The sequence below is a fragment of the Thunnus maccoyii genome, chromosome 16 (genome assembly GCF_910596095.1).
Source record: "Thunnus maccoyii chromosome 16, fThuMac1.1, whole genome shotgun sequence".
Classification (NCBI taxonomy): Eukaryota; Metazoa; Chordata; class Actinopteri; order Scombriformes; family Scombridae; genus Thunnus; species Thunnus maccoyii.
The window spans coordinates 15,981,073-15,998,856 of NC_056548.1; the positions used below are offsets into that span (position 1 = coordinate 15,981,073).

Consider the following 17,784-nt stretch of genomic DNA (forward strand, 5'->3'; position numbering starts at 1 on the left):
CAGAAACTTCAACATTACACTCACAGATGTAAAAACAAGCTCAATGGATATGGTCTGTGATTTGTGATTGCTCATTTTTTCCTTGTTTTAATTCAGATTTTACGACCGTTCCCTTGACATGTAACATCTTGTCCCTGAAACTGAAATACAGAATCCCTACACTTTCACTTCTTCTCATTTTGTAGGAAGCTGAATTAGTGTCAGTTCATTTGCTCAGTCATTCAGTAACAAGCTGCCTCCTCTCTGTTCAGTGTCCGTTACTGTATATCTTTTCTGTCAGTTTAGTATCAAATATGGTCACTTGTACCTTAAATTGGTAAAAACCAGAGCCCGGGATTACTGTGGGTTCTGGTCATATCTGCACTTTGTTAATGAGCTTTATTGAGCTCTTCCTGGACTACACAAAACCTCTTTTTAACATTGCTCACAGAGCACCCAAAGCATATGTGACACCTCTCTGTGGTGTCCATTAAAACAGTCTGAGTTCCTTTCACGCATCTATAAGTCAAAGGTCACTGACCATCTGTTTCTGTACTTTGGCTATTTTCTTTGGTAACTGAGCAAAAGGTTTCCTCGCTGCCCCCTTCACAGCTTACAGACTCCAGTGTGTGGATGAGGTTTTCCAACCCCCACAGGTAACCATCTTCCCGGTTGCCCTCTTGCCAGGGAATGTCATGGTTTAATGTCTGGCCTTCTGGTAACGCCGTGGTCTTGCCAAAGTCAATAATCCAGACCTGTGCGTTGCCAGTGTGGTCATGGATGAAGAGGAGAGAGCTGCCAATGACCTGAGGAAAATAAGAAGAGTTTAATATTGAGCTTTCTTCTGCTTCTATCAATCTATCAATCCATATATGCAGATGGTGACAATAGGTGCTTTCGGGCTGCAGGAACTTTTTCACATTTCTAGGAACTGTTGGAGGAACTACCCCTTTTTTACTGCGTCTGCAGTGCAGGAACTGGGAACGCCGTTTTGAGGGACTTTTCTAACTCCTACTTCAGGGTAGGTACTCTCCCAACACAAGAGGAACCCTGAGTGACGTAAGTGTACAGTGATTTGTCGAACACATGAGCCAATGCAGCTCCAGAAACCACCATTTTTATGTATTTACATATACATATACATATTTTCATCTCCTTTCCAACTCCTTTCCATTATTATAACACACAACTCTGATTAGCATCCTCCATCTTTTTGTTGTTTTATCTTGCGCAGAAGTGACATTGCTATACCAACCGCCCGCCGGCTTACGTCACTTCAGCGTTGCTATTGGCGCTGTGAATGCAAACAGAAAAAAAGCCCTTGAAAGTATGTAGTTTTCAGGGGAGCTTCTCCGTGGGTAGTTCCTCACAGGGAGTCCCCAGAACTGTTTTGTCCAAAAGCACCTAATATATAGGAAAACCTGACCTCAAACCTGGCTCAAGACCTTACTTTTAATGTTAATGTTTGTTTTCCCTTTAATTTGTCACCCATATGAACTGTAAATTAGTCATCACCTCGTGTTGCTTGAAGAACTCTGACATTTTCAAGGCCTGCTGGATCTCCGTCAGTCTGCTCAAGTAGGACTTCTGTGTTATACAGAAACAGAGATGGATGTATAGTAAAATATTAACATCACCTGAACTTTAAAGCCATTAATCTCAAATAGCATTTAAACTGAAGTTAGAATCTAACTAATAATGTTGTAACATTAAAAGGTTTAGACACAGTGTATATTTGGGAACCTCCCATCATAATAGATAACTCAAACAGTATTACGGTGTGAATATTTGCTTTGTGACATGCGGTTTGCTTATGCAGTTCAAACACCTTCAAGCTGTTTTTATTCATCATTAGACTAGCTTCAACCTTCTTCAAATGTAAACACTGAATACACAAAATAATTACATGAATGTACACGGATGTGAGACCAAACTGATCTGGCATGTTTGTGTAGCCTTTCAGGTAATGCCTGGAAGTTTGCTCTGTATGTATGCACAGAACAGTGTGTTTTCTGTTTGTCCATACATGCATGGGTATGTACTGTGTATGTGCAGAAGATGACTGGCTGCCACGTACTATGATGTCGATGTTCCCTCCAACAAAGTCTTTGAACACCAGGATGACATCCTGCTTTGATCTGGTTTTCTTGAAGTCAGTTCGACATGTGCCATCACATTTCTGAAGAGAAGAAAGGGACTGAATAAGAAGATCGAACAATAAAATGACTTTAAACCAGGTCTTTTACTTAAGCTTTGTGCATGTGCTGTATTTCTCATAACATACAATATATTTTAGCATTTTGTGACTCTGCAGCACAGGTCAAGACATAGGCAGACAATGTACCTCTGATTTGACTGCATTTATATGCATTCTTTAAACCTGCAATGATATATTTGGCCACTTGGGGGCAATCTGTAAACAAAACATTGATATGTAATCACCTTATAAAAATTATTTATGCATCCAGTAGACACATAGAAACATTAGTATTAATTTGGAGTTGTGTCTCTGGCCACCAAACAAATTTAATTTCAATACTCATTCTTCTTTTAACTTTCTTTTAGATTCTGCAAACTCCTGATGGAAAATATCTGGCTTTTTTAGCTGCTAATTGCTCCACTGTGTTCACCATCTAGACCCTTAATTTGTGGCTTTCTCACATCTGGCTGCTGCAGCCAAAAATGACAGGTTAGAACTGTGGGACTGAGTCAAAACAGTAAGGTTGCTGGCGTAAAACCAAAACAATAAGCTGAAAGACATTAAAACTTTCAAGGAACTGGAGCACAGAGTGATAAGCATGGGCGGGTTTATCCTTATGAGCAATCTTCATCGCATTACACACAGTCATTTAACCCATTGTTCAACTAAAAATATTGAATAGAGCAGAATAGTGCAATTCTATGTTTTTAGTGCTTCATTAACTGTGTAAGTGTGTTTTCATTCATATTTAACCTCACCCCAGAAATCATCCAGTCATTAACAAGCTTTCCTTAGCTTTACACCATAATTATCCTGTTATTAACACTTTCATTGTGGGTAAGTGGCATATCACTCCCCATATTCTGTCTCCCTCTACCTTGATCCCTTCTATCCTGAAGCCCAGGGTGTTGGTGGAGCTCATCGTCTCCCTCCACTGCATGTAGCGAGGTTTAGTGACACCACGTTGGGTATGCTCCTGGGGGGTTGGCCCTTCGCTGTCTACCTCCACCATCTTCTTATACAGGTCCTCCCTCGGCTTGGGCCGTTCCCGCGCTCGCACCAGCTCCTCCTCCAAGTAGGTTCTGAAACAGAAGGAGGATGACTAAATCCTTCAGGTGCAGGAGCTGTATTTTTACATCTGCATTGTATCTTTGTATTTGTATTTGATCTGCATTCACATGAACAGGAATGGCTGTTTACTTTCAGGGTTTGTCTTGTATTCACACCTCAAGTTATCAACATGCAAGACACATAGTTAACAGACTCATGCTGTTCTTTTTATGAAGCCAAAGTGACTTCAGTATATTTGCATTGGATTAAAAAATTAAATGGTGCTTTGTTAAGAATATAAAAAGTACTTTTTGCTACAAAATCAACATTTTCAGTTCTCATTAAGAGAAGGAGGATAGATTTTCTTTTGCTGAACTAAGAACCAGAGTAGAAGGAAGAGAAGACACAAGCACTGCATAAAGATACCACTAATGAACTGCACGGCTGAGAGAAACTCTCTGTACAAGAATCCACTTCTGTTGAACAGTAGAGTAATGCACGTTCACACTTGGCTTATTTATATTAGGCAGTTATGGACAAACATGAAAATTTCAGTTTCAGTTTGTGAGCTGCACTTCCTCTGTGCTGAAGAGGGAAGCTGAGAGGAGACTCCAGAGCACAGAGTTTAACTATGTGAAAGTCTCAGTGTGTGTTTGTGCAAGTTAGCGGTTTTGCAACTTTGTGGTTAGAAGTGTTTTTGACAAAGGGGAGTCTCCAGGGACACCCTGAATGTGTGAGTGTGTGTGTGTGTATGTAGCTTCAGAAATACAGACATAGATTAGACAAATAAAGTGATTTGTTTATGTGTGTTTTATCATGTGTGTGTGAGTTTTGTGCATATGTGCATGTGTATTTGTGTCTGTGTGCATGATACAGTGAGGCACCCCGCCCGCTGTGGCAGGAAGCCAAGCATATAGCCTGCAGTTACAACAGGTGTTCCCTTGTAGAGCAAAAATGCTTTAGACAGCACGCATTGTCACCAGTCTGCACATGTCTCATTAATCCATTTCAACAGAATAACAGCATTAAACATTAATATAAACAGCAAATACATAAATAAACAAGGATATTGTAATTATCTGACATGATCATTTTAAATTTGCACTTAGTGTAGAAGAAATAAAATACAAAGAAATGAAACACGTGTATGAAAGATTTTAGATTATTAACTAATCAAAATCCATACAAAGAAATTAAACATAAAAAAATGAATATTTATCATAGCAAATAAATACCTTACTTCCTTACCTAATTCCCATCTTGCAGTCCATGACATTGGGAAGGTCAAAATTCGCTAGCAGGTCAGTCATATGAAGGAAAGACTCTCCGTCTTTCTCCACAACGCCATGGTAACCGGGTACAAATGAGAGCAGCGCGTCACCCTTTAGCTTCTCAAAACACTGCATCTCGTTTTCTGAGAACTTCTTCAGAATAGTGCCCTCATCTGCTGCTTTGAAGTTACCTGACGTGAGATAAAGGCATTATTGTACGAGCACTCAAGAGCACCAGATGTAAGAAAATGCCTCAGCATTTTAAAGATACCCTAATGTTTTTATCAAGCGATGATCCTAAATCTGAGGATTAGAGGGAAATTTTGGCTCTGACTTCCAGCAACTTCTCCTTCTTACAAATCAATCAATGCTTGCGTCATGTGCAGGGCAGCAGTGGTAAAACAACAGGCCAAGCTTCAAGCATCTATGACAGCAAGTGTTTTTTTAATGTCTGATCTATGACCCTCTTTTGTTCTTATTTCATAAAAATGTAGAAAGAAAATTTGACACAACGCAACAAAAATCACACAACAAGATCAAAAACAAATATCTTACTTTATGTTAAAGACTGCACACCAAATACTCACAGTAGAGGGAACAAGTGAAACAGGACATTAGATTTCATCACAAACAGTGATGATCTGAACAGGTCATACCTTTATGCCCAGCAAGCTGCACCCAGTTTAGTTTTCTCCTCTGCGTAGCACTGAAGGGCCAGTGGACGATGGTCTTTAACTTCCACCATGGCTTGCTCTGATGAAGAAATACAAACAGAATTGAATAGAATACAACAGAGGAAATTAAATGATCTAAATCTAATCAATTGTAATGTACTAAAGTGAAGCATTGTTTCAAGTTTTGGGTGTATCCGTGTGTCGTTGTTCACATAAATTATCTGATGAACAGGAAGAGATAATGCAGGTCACCGACCTAGGTCCACTCTATACTGTCTGAATAGGAATCTGATTACATAAGCTATTCTACCCGGTAAATCTGATGCCAGGGTTTGATTTTCCACTGTGGGAAACCTCTGATGTAGGTCAGCTAAATGCCATTTCTGTGGAAACTCATATCTGCACTCAACATCTCTATTCAGCACCTCCATTTCGGTGCGATGGTGGGCTCATAACTTGGATTCACACAGAGAGAAGCCTAAAATTAGGAGCAGGACCATGATTTTGACATTTTTTGGTTATACAGGAAAGTTCCTGCTTTTATACTCAAATAGGATTGAGAATTTCACACTCTAACATTGACATAATTTACAGACAAATCTGAAGGTTTGATGCCAAATAATCCAGGGTGACACTGCCCTCTCAACTCTGAATTTTCTTGGTGTCATATGATTGTTTGCAGCAAACAAAGTCCACACTGAATCCTGAACAAAGAAAAAATATGACTGAGGGAGCAAATTATCTTTTCTTTGCAGAAATGTTTATTTTTCATGGTTGTTTGTTCAAGGACTCCTTTTTCCCACCCTTTCTCCTTCTTTCTCTCCCTTTCTTACCTCACAAACACACACACACACACAGAAAAACACAGTAACAGCTTGTATATTTCACAGAGACACAGCAGTGCTTCACACTTATGGGGAACTGCCTGTTTTATTCCCTCCCAGAAAAAAAAAACTCAAATGACACATACTTAGCTCAAATGCAAAATAAACCAAATAAACTCATTCTCAGTCGTTGGAAAGCAAAACCAGTGTTCTTAGATCCTGTCTTTAGGTGTTGAAGAGGTCATTTCATTCTGCATGCTCTGATTGAAACAGGAAATGAAACAGGGACTCTTGTGTTAGTGAACACTGAGCTCATGTGTGTGTTTCGCAGTTCATCATTCACACTAATAGCAGAACTCTGCAGCAGCCAGCCAAGTCTCTCTTAAATGTCAGGCGATATGCTTCACTTAGTGCGTCTTGTTTACTGATAATATCACACAGCAAAGGTGTCAGACTTCCACACAGGGCAAATCATTGGCTTACTTATTGCAAGCAAATATGGCGAGGCACATATCAACTACAACTTGAGTGCATTTTGATTGAAATACAGTAGAGTTATTTATCCACAGACTGAGAGGGAAAGGAACACCTCGACAACACAGCAACATAACAACCCCACAGCTCTTTGGACAATATTTATATTTCAAACATAGTCTGACCGCGGTGTCATGGTCAACCTTGATGACAGAAACCACAAGACTTTGTATTGATAATGCTTGCAATAATACTGGTTTCACTCTCAAGCTAGAACTTAAATAACAGGACACAAATTAAAAGAAACTAGAGCTGCAAAGATTAGTCGATCAACAGAACATTAATCAGCAACTATTTTGATAATGGCTTCATCATTTTGAGTCATTTTTAATGGAAAAATGGCCAAATTCTCTTGTTCCAGCTTCTTAAATATGAATATTTTCTAGTTTCTTTAATTCTTTATTATAGTGAAGATGAAGATGGGTTGTGGACAGTTAGTTGGGACAAAACAAAGCTTTGGGAAACGGTGATTGACATTTCTCACCATTTTCTGACATTTTATAGGTCAAACAAGTAATCAGTTAATTGCGGGAATAGTTAAAATAATCGTTAGTTGCAGTCTTAAAAGGAGCTGAATATTTCAAGCAGACAAAATGTTTGCTTTCTGATTGGTTTCCTCAGCACCCTACACCCTGCTCTCTGCTCTGCCAGAGACTCCATTTCTTTGTAGCACCTGCCCTGACAAGCTGACACAAAACCGTGCTGGTCTGAGCAGCCAGAGTAGTCAACAGCAACAACATTTCCAAGACATTTCCAGGGAGTGATTAGAACAATGCTGACATGACGTGACTCAGACAGACTGGTTTTGTTGGCCAGCTAGCACACGTCTTCCACGTGCAGCTGTATTGTCATCTTGAAGCGCTAATGCATAAACCAGAGCAAGATTTAACAAATTAATCCTGCTGCAATGATGAGCCTGTTTGTCTGTTTTGAATCTCCATCAAGAAAAGCACTGTCTACTAGGAATTCATCTGTGTCATAAGTGCTTTAAAGTCTGAACTACTACAGGCTAAGTGCCGATACACAAGTGTTTCTAACTTCCTGAAGTGGTTCTTTGTTAAATGTCAAAGGACAAGGCTCAAATTGGCGACTGACCACAAAAAAACATCATTACACAATGACATGCTAGCCTTTGCCTTACTGTGTCTGTGTGTGTGCGTGTGTGTGCGTGTATGTGTGTGGGCTGATGTGTGGGCTGACGTGATCAACATATTTCCATTTAAATTACAATGTCCAAAAGAGCAAAATAAAGTGGCTGGAAAGAGCTTCTGTTTAGGAAAGAATTCACACTGAGAATGACTTGATTGGACAATGTTACATTCAGCTACGCTAAACTCTCCTTCACATGAAGGCACAGGCTTAAAAAGCAATGTGTATTCAGTCTGTTTGAAAGAAAGTGACAGCCACAGATCCTGTATGGCGAAGGCAAAGAGAAGCGATAAGAAAATAAACACACACACACACACACCCAATGATAGTCTGAAACAAAGTCTAATGTGGTGACAGTGTAGACAAAAAGCAGATTATGTTGTTAACTAAAGGGCAGAAACGCTAAGGTGACTCACTACGATCACACTTCCCCACAATTCACATGGAAAGATCATTTTAAAGCTTTAAAAGCTGCAGAAACATTTTTTTTCTCTCTTTGAAAGGAAGCAAATATCATTAGAGGTAAACAGCGCTATTCAAACGCATATACGAGCATGTTCAGTCAGACCGAGACTTGTCTGCCCCAAGAAGAGTTTTATCAGCCAAGAATGTCAAAGGCAAACAAATTTCCACCGTCAGCATCTATTGAGCTAAAGGCCAGTCATTCAACACTAGTGTGTGTGTGTACTGAAGGAGGGAAGCATAGTGTCAAAGGTCATACTTACAGTTCCAAAATACCAATTTAATGACTTGTTTTTGACATGCAACAGATGCATCTCTATTATTTTCAATGTGCATATTTTGTGCACTACTGTGCAAAAAACATGATTATTAATATAGCAGATGGCTCAAAGAATACTAAGAAAGAGGATGTTTGTGGTTTTTGAGTCATTAAATCATTAAAGCTGCTGTGTTTTATTTGTCATATATGCACCATGTGGTCGATAATATGTCACAACAAAGGTTTAACAGCTTCTTCGCTTCGATTTTTTCATGCAACAGCCGGGATCATTAAGGTGATGTGAAAGGTTTTGATAACCCATTAAACATAAGGAGAGATAACGTGATTTCAATGGGCACAATCAAATTACCTGAAGATTATCCTGCACTCTCTGTAGCATCAATCCTCAAGCTTGTCAAACGTTTCTTTTTTTTACATGATCTCAAACTGACGAGAGCGAATTAACATATGAGTCTGATCACTGCATCTGACGAATGAAATTTCCCAGATCTCAAAACAACATGAGGACAAAACAGATTTGCAGGAGAAAAAAAAACCCTCTGAAATGTGGAAGTGACTAATTTCCCAGGAGGAGTCTTTACTGGAGAGCTCACTTACACATTCTTATGGGGAATCTACAAACTTTACACAAATACTAACACTGTTATCACTCTGTAACTATGCCCCTTCTTTGAAGTCAAAGTGATCCCACTGGTCTTCCCGTGAGGAAGTTGAGTGCTCACTGTTGTCTATGTGCTGCTGTGCTTCACTGTTTATTGTTTTCAAAGCATCAGCTATTAGACCTATACTGTAACGGGCTTAATGTAGAAGATGCAGACTTGCAAAGATACACAGGAGGTCAAGAACCACTGCCAATTTCAGCTGTTGTTGATTTAGTAATGCATTACATAGCAGAAAGTAGAGGCAAAAGAGTGTATTGAATTATTTTATATATTCTGTTATAGGAAAATACCATAAAATCAAATAAAGGTGACCCCACAGAAATCCTGTCTATGACCCCTGCATGGAAAATCAACTTTGAGAACCACTTATTGCCTTCTTGCAATAAAACTTGATGTCTTTGCAGTTTACTCACCTCTCCAGTGTCCACCAGATGCTCTAGAGTGATGATGCCTTTACTTTTGCTCTCGTTGTCACTGAGTAAGTCATCCTCGGACTCCACGACAGAGGAGCCTGTAGAGGAGATGGAAGAGTTGGACAGTTTCCTGCGCAGGCTGCCGTCAACCGCATCATCCCAGTCCTCTTGCTGCATCTCCCGGGAGGAGCCGCCTCCCTCCGGGGTGATGGTAACCTGCGGTACCCGGCGCGCGTCCATCACCGTCGGCGCTCCGCTTGCGGACGAAGGGGCGACTTGAGCGGCTTTTTGAATGAGCTCATCGCAGATCTTGGTTGACTTCCCGGCTGGTCTTCGCTCTAAACGAGACCCCTCGTTGTTTATACCAGTCCCAGGGAGCCCGAGGTCCTTGGAAGTCTTCCTTCTGCACTCTTTGGGCATTGGAGCCCTGAATCCGCCGTGAGGGCGCACGACGAGATGCGCAACGCCGCTTCTCTTAAAGCTCGAGAGCTTTCAGATCAAATCATTTCACTTCCAGAGAGTTCAGACGCAGCCCGTCGTGAGTTCTGGTGTTCACTCTGCACTTCCTTGTTGTTTCTTTTCCGAGATTTGTCACTTAAAATGCCTCCGTCAGCCTCTTTACTTTTTGCGTGCTGTCGGTTAGGGGAACCCCTCTCTGATGGTGGTGGCGTGGCTCGAGCGTCTGCGTGGTTTTACCGTGCACACGCACACGAGCACGCGCCGGCGCACTCACTCACAACTGTACCAGGTTTATTATCTTCCGCATTGACTTCCCGACTGAAGCAGCTGGCAGGTTATGTGTTTGAAATGTAGTTGAAGAAGAGATCTGTCACCAAAATGACTTAAACTAGAATTTATAGTCGTCAAGTTGTTTAGCCCTCTAACATTTTTGTTATTTAAGTTGCTGCGAGTTTATTAGAGACACAACGTTTCGGTTATGGGGTGCCTGACGGTGCATGCTGTCTCTATAAACTCACTAGTGGTATTGTGCGGGAAATACATAAAAAAAACAAAAAATATTTGAACATTAAATTATCAGATGGGTGACGCTCCTGTGCTGTTATACTGCTGACACATATCTTCAGAAAATCCCTCAGAGCAAAGATTGAGTGTGAAGAATGTGAAACCAGATGATAAAACAGAACAAAAAACGAAAGAACTGAAACTTAAACTTTCACTGAAAGTGAGATATGTATCAGCATTATGTGTCACCAGGCTACATGTGCCTGGTTTTGATTCAGTGAGATATGATTAGGTTGTTTGTCTTGTATTAACATATTGTAGGCGTGACAAAGGCGTGATGTAGCAGGTCAGGTCATCTTAGATCTGTGAGGGTTCGGCTTCAATGAAACTGGGCTGAGGTGTGATACACAGTTAAAGAGTAATGATGAATGAGAATAGAAGAGAAGATGGAGTGACAGTGACTACACAGGCTGCTTCCTGGGCTTGACCTGGAGTTTAACTACACTCTGACTTTGACAGACTTGACAGTAGTGTCATGGAAACTGAGATGCCTACACAGAGCTTTCACTGATGGTGAGATAATGGTTTGAGAGCACATTTGATAGAGATGAAAACATCTTTCCAAAATGCTTAAAAGACATAGAAATTGAAAATAAATGTAGATTAAACTTTTGCATTTTGGGAATTCACTTATGACAGACCAACCTCCTGAAATCCATATTGTGGATCAATGTTAAAAGGCCAATTTAGGACTTAAAGGACGAGTTCATAATTTTTCAAGTCTGTATTAAATTAACAGTCAAGTACCCAGATGAACATTTAAGTTTTTCTTGCTGTAATTATCCCTCCTGTTCATACTGACCATCAGAAGATCATTTCATAATGCATTTAGAATGTAAATGATGGTGGACAAAATCCACAGTCCTCCTTCTGTGCAAAAATGTATTTAAGTTTATCTGAAGCTAATACGAAGCTTCAGCCATCCAAATGAATCAAATCAAATAGATATCTTTCAACGTTACAGTCTTTTTAGTGCCAAAGTTCCTCTTTTTGTTACTATACTTCCACTGCAGCTCAACAGGGAAACACTGTCCGAGGAAACACACTTAATATCCACTTGATATGACTAACTCAGACTGTTGAAGCCTCATATGAGCTTCAGATAAACTTTTAAATGCATTTTTGCACTAAATGACTGTGTGGACACACTGTGGATTTTGTTCCCATCACTTACATTGAAAGCACATTTGAAGGGGATCTTTGAATAGTCAGTATGAGCAAGAGGAATGATTACAGCGAGCAAAATCTCTTTCACTGTTCATAATGGGCACTTGACTGTTGTTTTAAGACAGACTTTAATCATTGCAGGCATCCATTGATTTTCACTAATTTTAAATATGTATGCAATAAAATAAATCAGCAGAGAAATCAGTTTTAAGCAATTCATTTAATAGTTTAGTGGTTAGTGATTTGAAAAGTCTGCTCTGCATTACTTTAAAACAAACATGAACTATGATGTAAAGTAGGCTTATATGTGAAGTAAATGGTCTAACTTGAATTTGACTTTAACTGTGACTCCAACTTTTCAATTGTCGTTTTTTCATTCCCACAAACACAAAACAGCAATTGAAAATTTGGATTTCAGAACACAAACAGCACTATTAGGAGATAAGATCTAACTTATACTATAGCAAAACAGTTTCTAGAACAAGCTACACAATTTCTAGTCTACACTTTCAAGGCAATGAGAAAGTGAATTGCAATAAGCAAGTTGGCGATCTGGATCTGTTGCTTTTGAAACATGAGGCATTTCGGAGACATCAATTAAACACATTATCACCACATGGACTGAATGAAGAGTTAGACTTGAGGTGTTTCCTTACTCCTTAATTGTTGGACATTACACTGGACTTTGATTTTTTGTTTGTTCTTTTGGCTGGATTGATTTGTTTTGATTTTACCACAAGATGGTGCCATAAAGTGTAAAGCAAACACTGATAACAATAGAGGTGACACAGATGATGATTTGATGACTGAATGATGTGATTATCCTACAGGATGTCTTATGTGATGTTTGAAAATGTATAAAAAGTGGTTTTCAACCCAATGTTCCTGTTTGGCCCCTGATAAGTTGAAACGTTGGACTTTGATTCAGCACAATGCTATTTGAATCAAGAAGAAGTTGAAACAAACAAGTCTGTGTGTGGTCCTCCTCCGTCAAGCAGTTAAGGCTACCAGCAGAAGCATACATTTGATGGGGCTGAGGTGCTTCTTCATTTGAATTAAATAGGCTAAAACATGCAAAACAGAATGGCCCTTTATTGTAATAGAGCTGGCGTCTGTTAAGTGAGCCAAGACCCTCTACTTGATAAAAGTGTATGAATTTGCAATCACCATCTATCTTTAATTTTTTTTTTTTTTTTTTTTGTGGTGTCTGCTGCAATGATATGAAAAGGTAAAAATAGTATTGCAGTGTTTTCAGGCATACTAACTAAACTATGGGAAAATGTGGCATTGTCATCAACTCATGTACATAGTCATATTGTGCATCATGGTTTTGGCCACACTGAACATCATTGCAAAATTTATATTATACTGTCAAGAGAAATGTGCAGAAAATGGACTTTCTTAGCTCTCTTGAGATGTAATGAAGATGTTTTAAAGAGGAAAAAATGCTTAAACATTACCTTGATTTCTAGAGAAATTCACAGTTTGACAGGACTGGCTAAACTGCATCAGTGCACACAGCACAGAGCACACGACAGCTTCATTATATTTTGCCAAGAGAGTCCCAAAAATCAACCAGTACTCCAGTACCTTTGACACACGACCCTTCCACATGACAAGTTAAAACTGGAGGAGCTAAAGGCACTTATGATTTCAGTTTATACTGTGTATTAGCATCCCAATCCCAAACAAATGTACAATTAAAACAAAGAGGCCCCTGTTTTGTGTGAGAGAACTCGGACATCAATCCAGCCATACTGATGGCTGACTCGGTGCCACAGTGACCTTGAAATCAGATCATCGGCATTCAATTTAGGGAACAACTATAAGGATGCCTGAGTCCTTATAAGTGAACATCATAATCTATTCACCTATAGAATTGGTAAAAAAAAATGCTTGATTAAGAAACTGTTGTCAAATGTACACTGTAATTCAGAAAAAGAAAAATTCCTATCATGTAGGTCAATTTTGCCTGAGCAGTAGGTCAATTTGGTCAAACATCTTTATTACATCTCAAGAGAGCTAAATGATGACATTTCTGAGACGTGGGTCAATTTTTCATGAGTGGAAATAATACTGACCTTTTGAACACTTGTGGATTTTTCTTGTAAACACACACAGTTATGTTTTCTTTTAGTGTTTATCTAGATATAAGTCTAGATCACTGATGTCTAACAAACGTAATGATTTTATTTCCTTCTAGTACAGCATTAGACAATATAATAGTAATCAAATATTGCTCCATGGAGCCACTAGTGGTCAAAAACTCCACATGATACCTTTAAGATACATGAGTGGGATGTGGAGTCTATTTTAATACCATCAGAATGCTTGATGTAGTTTGCTGCTGGTGGACATCGGTTCAGGTCCCACCCTGTACCAGGTACAGGGTGGGAGTTCAACTGACAGGACCTGAGGCGCTGGCTCCAGGGTGAGGGAGACTGCGGTGTTGATTGGACACCATACCTGCAGCACGTCTGCAAGCTGGAGGGACCACAGTATGAACAGATTAATTATTACTTCTGTGGCCTATGTCTGAAAAGTTGCAATCCACAATGAGATAATCATTGAGACAATAGAGGTGTAACAAAGTGTTGTCATCAGGAAGTGATTTGCATTTACAAGGTGTTTTCTTTAGTGGTTTCATAATGCTATCACTAATCTTAAATCATATCAAAAGGTCCCACAGCTCCACTTATTTGTTGCTTTCTGTTCCAAATATGAGTATAAGATAAGATCAAATGTAGCATATTATGTAGCATGGAAAGAGAAAACTGCAAGACTTTGTCTGGTCGCCACCAACATCCTCCCCACTGATGTGCTGGCTGCCTTTAAGAGAGCTCTGGGCCACATCCATGGGCTCCTGACACCTGCAAGAGAGTTACTATGTCATGGGGCCCAGGGTAAACATCTCTGTGGTCCAGCTGAATGAGACCCAGGTCTGTGCAAGTCTGAAGGAGATCGGCTTCACTCTGATGAGGCTGGAGGTTTACACATTACCTCAAGACATGAGGGTAGGGTTGGATAATGTGACTGGGGTGTTATTTGCAAAGGCAAGAAAGGAGTAAAGGACTAGTGAGGGGCAGAGAAGTTGGATAAAAGGAATAAAAGCAATAATAATGATTCAGATAAGAATATAATACACTCCACTTAGGTAGATGAATGATTTTAGTATCTAATCTTAAGCAAATCTGCTGTGTAATCAGTCAGATTGAGGCCTATTTTCTGGCAGTGTCCTCACTCCACGACAGTCCATATACATGTACAATCCTGAACAGTTAAAAACATCTTTAATAAATCTCACTGTCTGCTCTATTTTGTCTTAAGTTGCATCATTTCTGTAACATCCACGTGTATTATATGGAAATGACAAGAAATCCTTTACAATTTCTACTCTTTTACCTTTTGGTTCTCAAATAAAAAGTACAGATGGGAACAACCTGTACTCATACAGAAGAACTCACAGAATGACAAAAACACCAGCACTTCATTTAAGTTTTATTAGCAGTCTAGCATATACATGCTTTCTGACATCAACATGATGCAAGGAGGAACTTGGCCTTGGCTTCTGACCAAAATACCATCTCCTCTTCTCCTCTTCTTTTCATACTCATCTTACTTGTCACATGCATGCACACACACAGACCCACATACTGTACATAAACACCTGCATCCACATGTGCGCTATGCAACTTTACCCACTGTTATGAAAAAAAACATGCTGTGGCACTTTTTGTCCTCTTCTCTGTCTTCATCACAGCCCTGTCTTTACAGTTGTTCCCTTCCTCTTTTTTTTGGGACCATTCTTCCTCTTTGTGGTAGTGACTGAGATTGGCACTTCCTGTCAAAAACAGTCTCCACACATCCCATGTTTACCGGGAAAGTATTTGGACCTGGACCATACCCTCACAGATGACAATACAAATAGACAATTGATACATGCATTAGTAGATCCACAGCTGGATGAGTCTGATGCAAAGGCTTGAAAAACCAATGGTGATGTCCTTTAAATGAGCCCTGGTTTAACATAGGGGGTGTTTGTTAAGTTAGGTTTTTTTTTGTTTGCTTTGTTACTTAAATTTCATCAAATATATTAAACACAGATTTCTATTCAGGTTGGTGAAAGACAGAAGAACGAAAACAACGTTGAGAGTCACCACAGTGTGAACATGCATTGTAACCGAGGTTAAGTAACCACAAAAAAAACAACCTTCCCTTGGTGCTATAAAGCTAACTTTCATAATACTGAGGCCAGCAGTGGAAGAAGTACTCAGATCCTCTCTTTAAGTAAAAGTATAAATACCACAATGTAAAAATACTTCATTACAAGTAAAAGTCCTGCATTTGAAATCCTACTTAAGTATAGAAGTATTATCAGCTAAAATTACTTAAAGAACTAAAGTAAAAGTACTTGTTTTGCAGAAAATCAGACTGTGACTGATAAGTTAAATAAATTTACCAAAGTACATAATTAATACCAATGAGTCAGTGCATAAGCAGCATTTTACTGTTTTAGCTGGTCGAGGTGGAGCCAGTTTGAACTGCTTTGTGAGGGTCATGAGATGAATCTGAGATGAAAGATTGGGTTGGAAAGAAGAAAAAACATTGTTCTACTGTAAAATTTGGATACATTTTCAGAACATTTCTTGAATCTTTGCATTTTGGTAAAATATTGAAAAGTTTTACCTCTTTGGGCCTCAAACTGTTATTTATTTTAAACCATGTTGGAACTGCAGACATCTCACAGACATCTGAAACATGACAAAAAGACACAAATACACATATTTTTTGGAAGGGGCCAAAAGGCAAAAAGTTTGGAAACCACTGTTTTAATACATAATAATGCATTGTAATTTATAAGCTTATCATTATGTTATAAACATTTAATCTGAATCGTAACTAATAACTAAAGCTGTCAAATAAATGTTGTACAATAAAAAGTACACATTTCCCTCTGAAATGAAGTGTAGAAGTATCATGTAGCATAAAATGAAAATCCTCAAGAAAAGTTCAAGTACCTTAAAATAGTATTTAAGTACACTACTTGAGTAAATATACTTAGTTACATTCCACCATTGACTGAGGCAAGGCTGACCTCCAGGGGCCGCAAATGCTCAGGTTTACTCTGTCAAGTGGTTTGTGCTAATTCAATTCAAAATTTGTTTGGGAATATGCAGCACTTGTTGTTTACAACCTGGTCAAAAAATATAGTTTTAAGGAATTAATTGTTTCAGCTATGTATCTATCTATACGTTGGATATTCCAAAATCAATGTATTTAATAAAAATGTCCACACATCAAATCTGGAGTCGACTAAGATTTCAGCATAGAGAAACTGTACACAGGGACAGGGAGAGACAATAACGGATTTAAAAGCCTTCTATAAATCCTACTATAAAAATGGATACTTTAAAAGCAGATTTGTCCAATGTGCTGTCTAAATAATACAGAAAATGAGTTTAATTTTGTTTTCTACTGTCCTTTTTATTGGGAACTGTGCAATCCTTTGTTTAGTAAGATAAAAATATATATTGACTTTGTAAACATGGATGATGCACAAAGACTGAGTTGGCTGGTCAAATGGAAACATATGAATTAGCCAGTTACTTGGAGAAAGCCTGGGAGAAGATGGGGGGGAAAGCCCTTACAGAGATAATCTCTAGATATGTTAAACTTTTAATCTATGAACAGTTCATTTGGGATGTTTGTTTTGTATTGTTTCAATTATTTGTTTGTGTTTCTTCTCTTTTTCATGCTTCTGTTTATGTATTACTGGAAGATGCATGTTTTGCAAAATAGTGGTGTCTTGTAATCTCATACAGGATGGGCCAAATGTTTGGCATGACATAGAAATAAAAAATAAAAAATAAAAACTACAGGCATTTGGGGAAACTATATATCGTAGTTTAATTTACTGTATAAGCTGGTCTGTTTGTGTTTGTTTACCGTCAGTTTAGTCTAATGATATACACTCCAGTCCAGTTGGTGGCGATAATACGTCAAGATGGTACCGGAGATGGGACGCCTGTGTGGATGACGTTTGTGGTACCAAGAAATATTGCCAGAGTGAGACCTCTTGCTTCTGTCTTGCAGAGG

The 17,784-nt window shown here is 39.0% G+C and overlaps 1 protein-coding gene and 1 long non-coding RNA gene across 2 annotated transcripts; both read right to left on the reverse strand.

The window, feature by feature from the left end:
• Nucleotides 1-285: 285 nt before the first annotated feature.
• Nucleotides 286-10,396, reverse strand: itpka (inositol-trisphosphate 3-kinase A). The gene is made up of 7 exons (XM_042388174.1): nt 9,499-10,396; nt 5,157-5,253; nt 4,478-4,691; nt 3,057-3,261; nt 2,057-2,158; nt 1,495-1,566; nt 286-785 (listed from the first exon to the last, which is right to left on the reverse strand). The coding sequence occupies exons 1-7, from the start codon at nt 9,916-9,918 to the stop codon at nt 513-515; spliced, it is 1,383 nt and encodes a 460-aa protein (XP_042244108.1). The 5' UTR covers nt 9,919-10,396; the 3' UTR covers nt 286-512.
• Nucleotides 10,397-16,086: 5,690 nt separating this feature from the next.
• On the reverse strand, nt 16,087-17,774 carry LOC121881358. The gene is made up of 3 exons (XR_006091760.1): nt 17,635-17,774; nt 16,375-16,439; nt 16,087-16,256 (listed from the first exon to the last, which is right to left on the reverse strand). It is a non-coding gene; the product is annotated as an uncharacterized LOC121881358 (long non-coding RNA).
• Between the last annotated feature and the right edge of the window lie 10 nt (nt 17,775-17,784).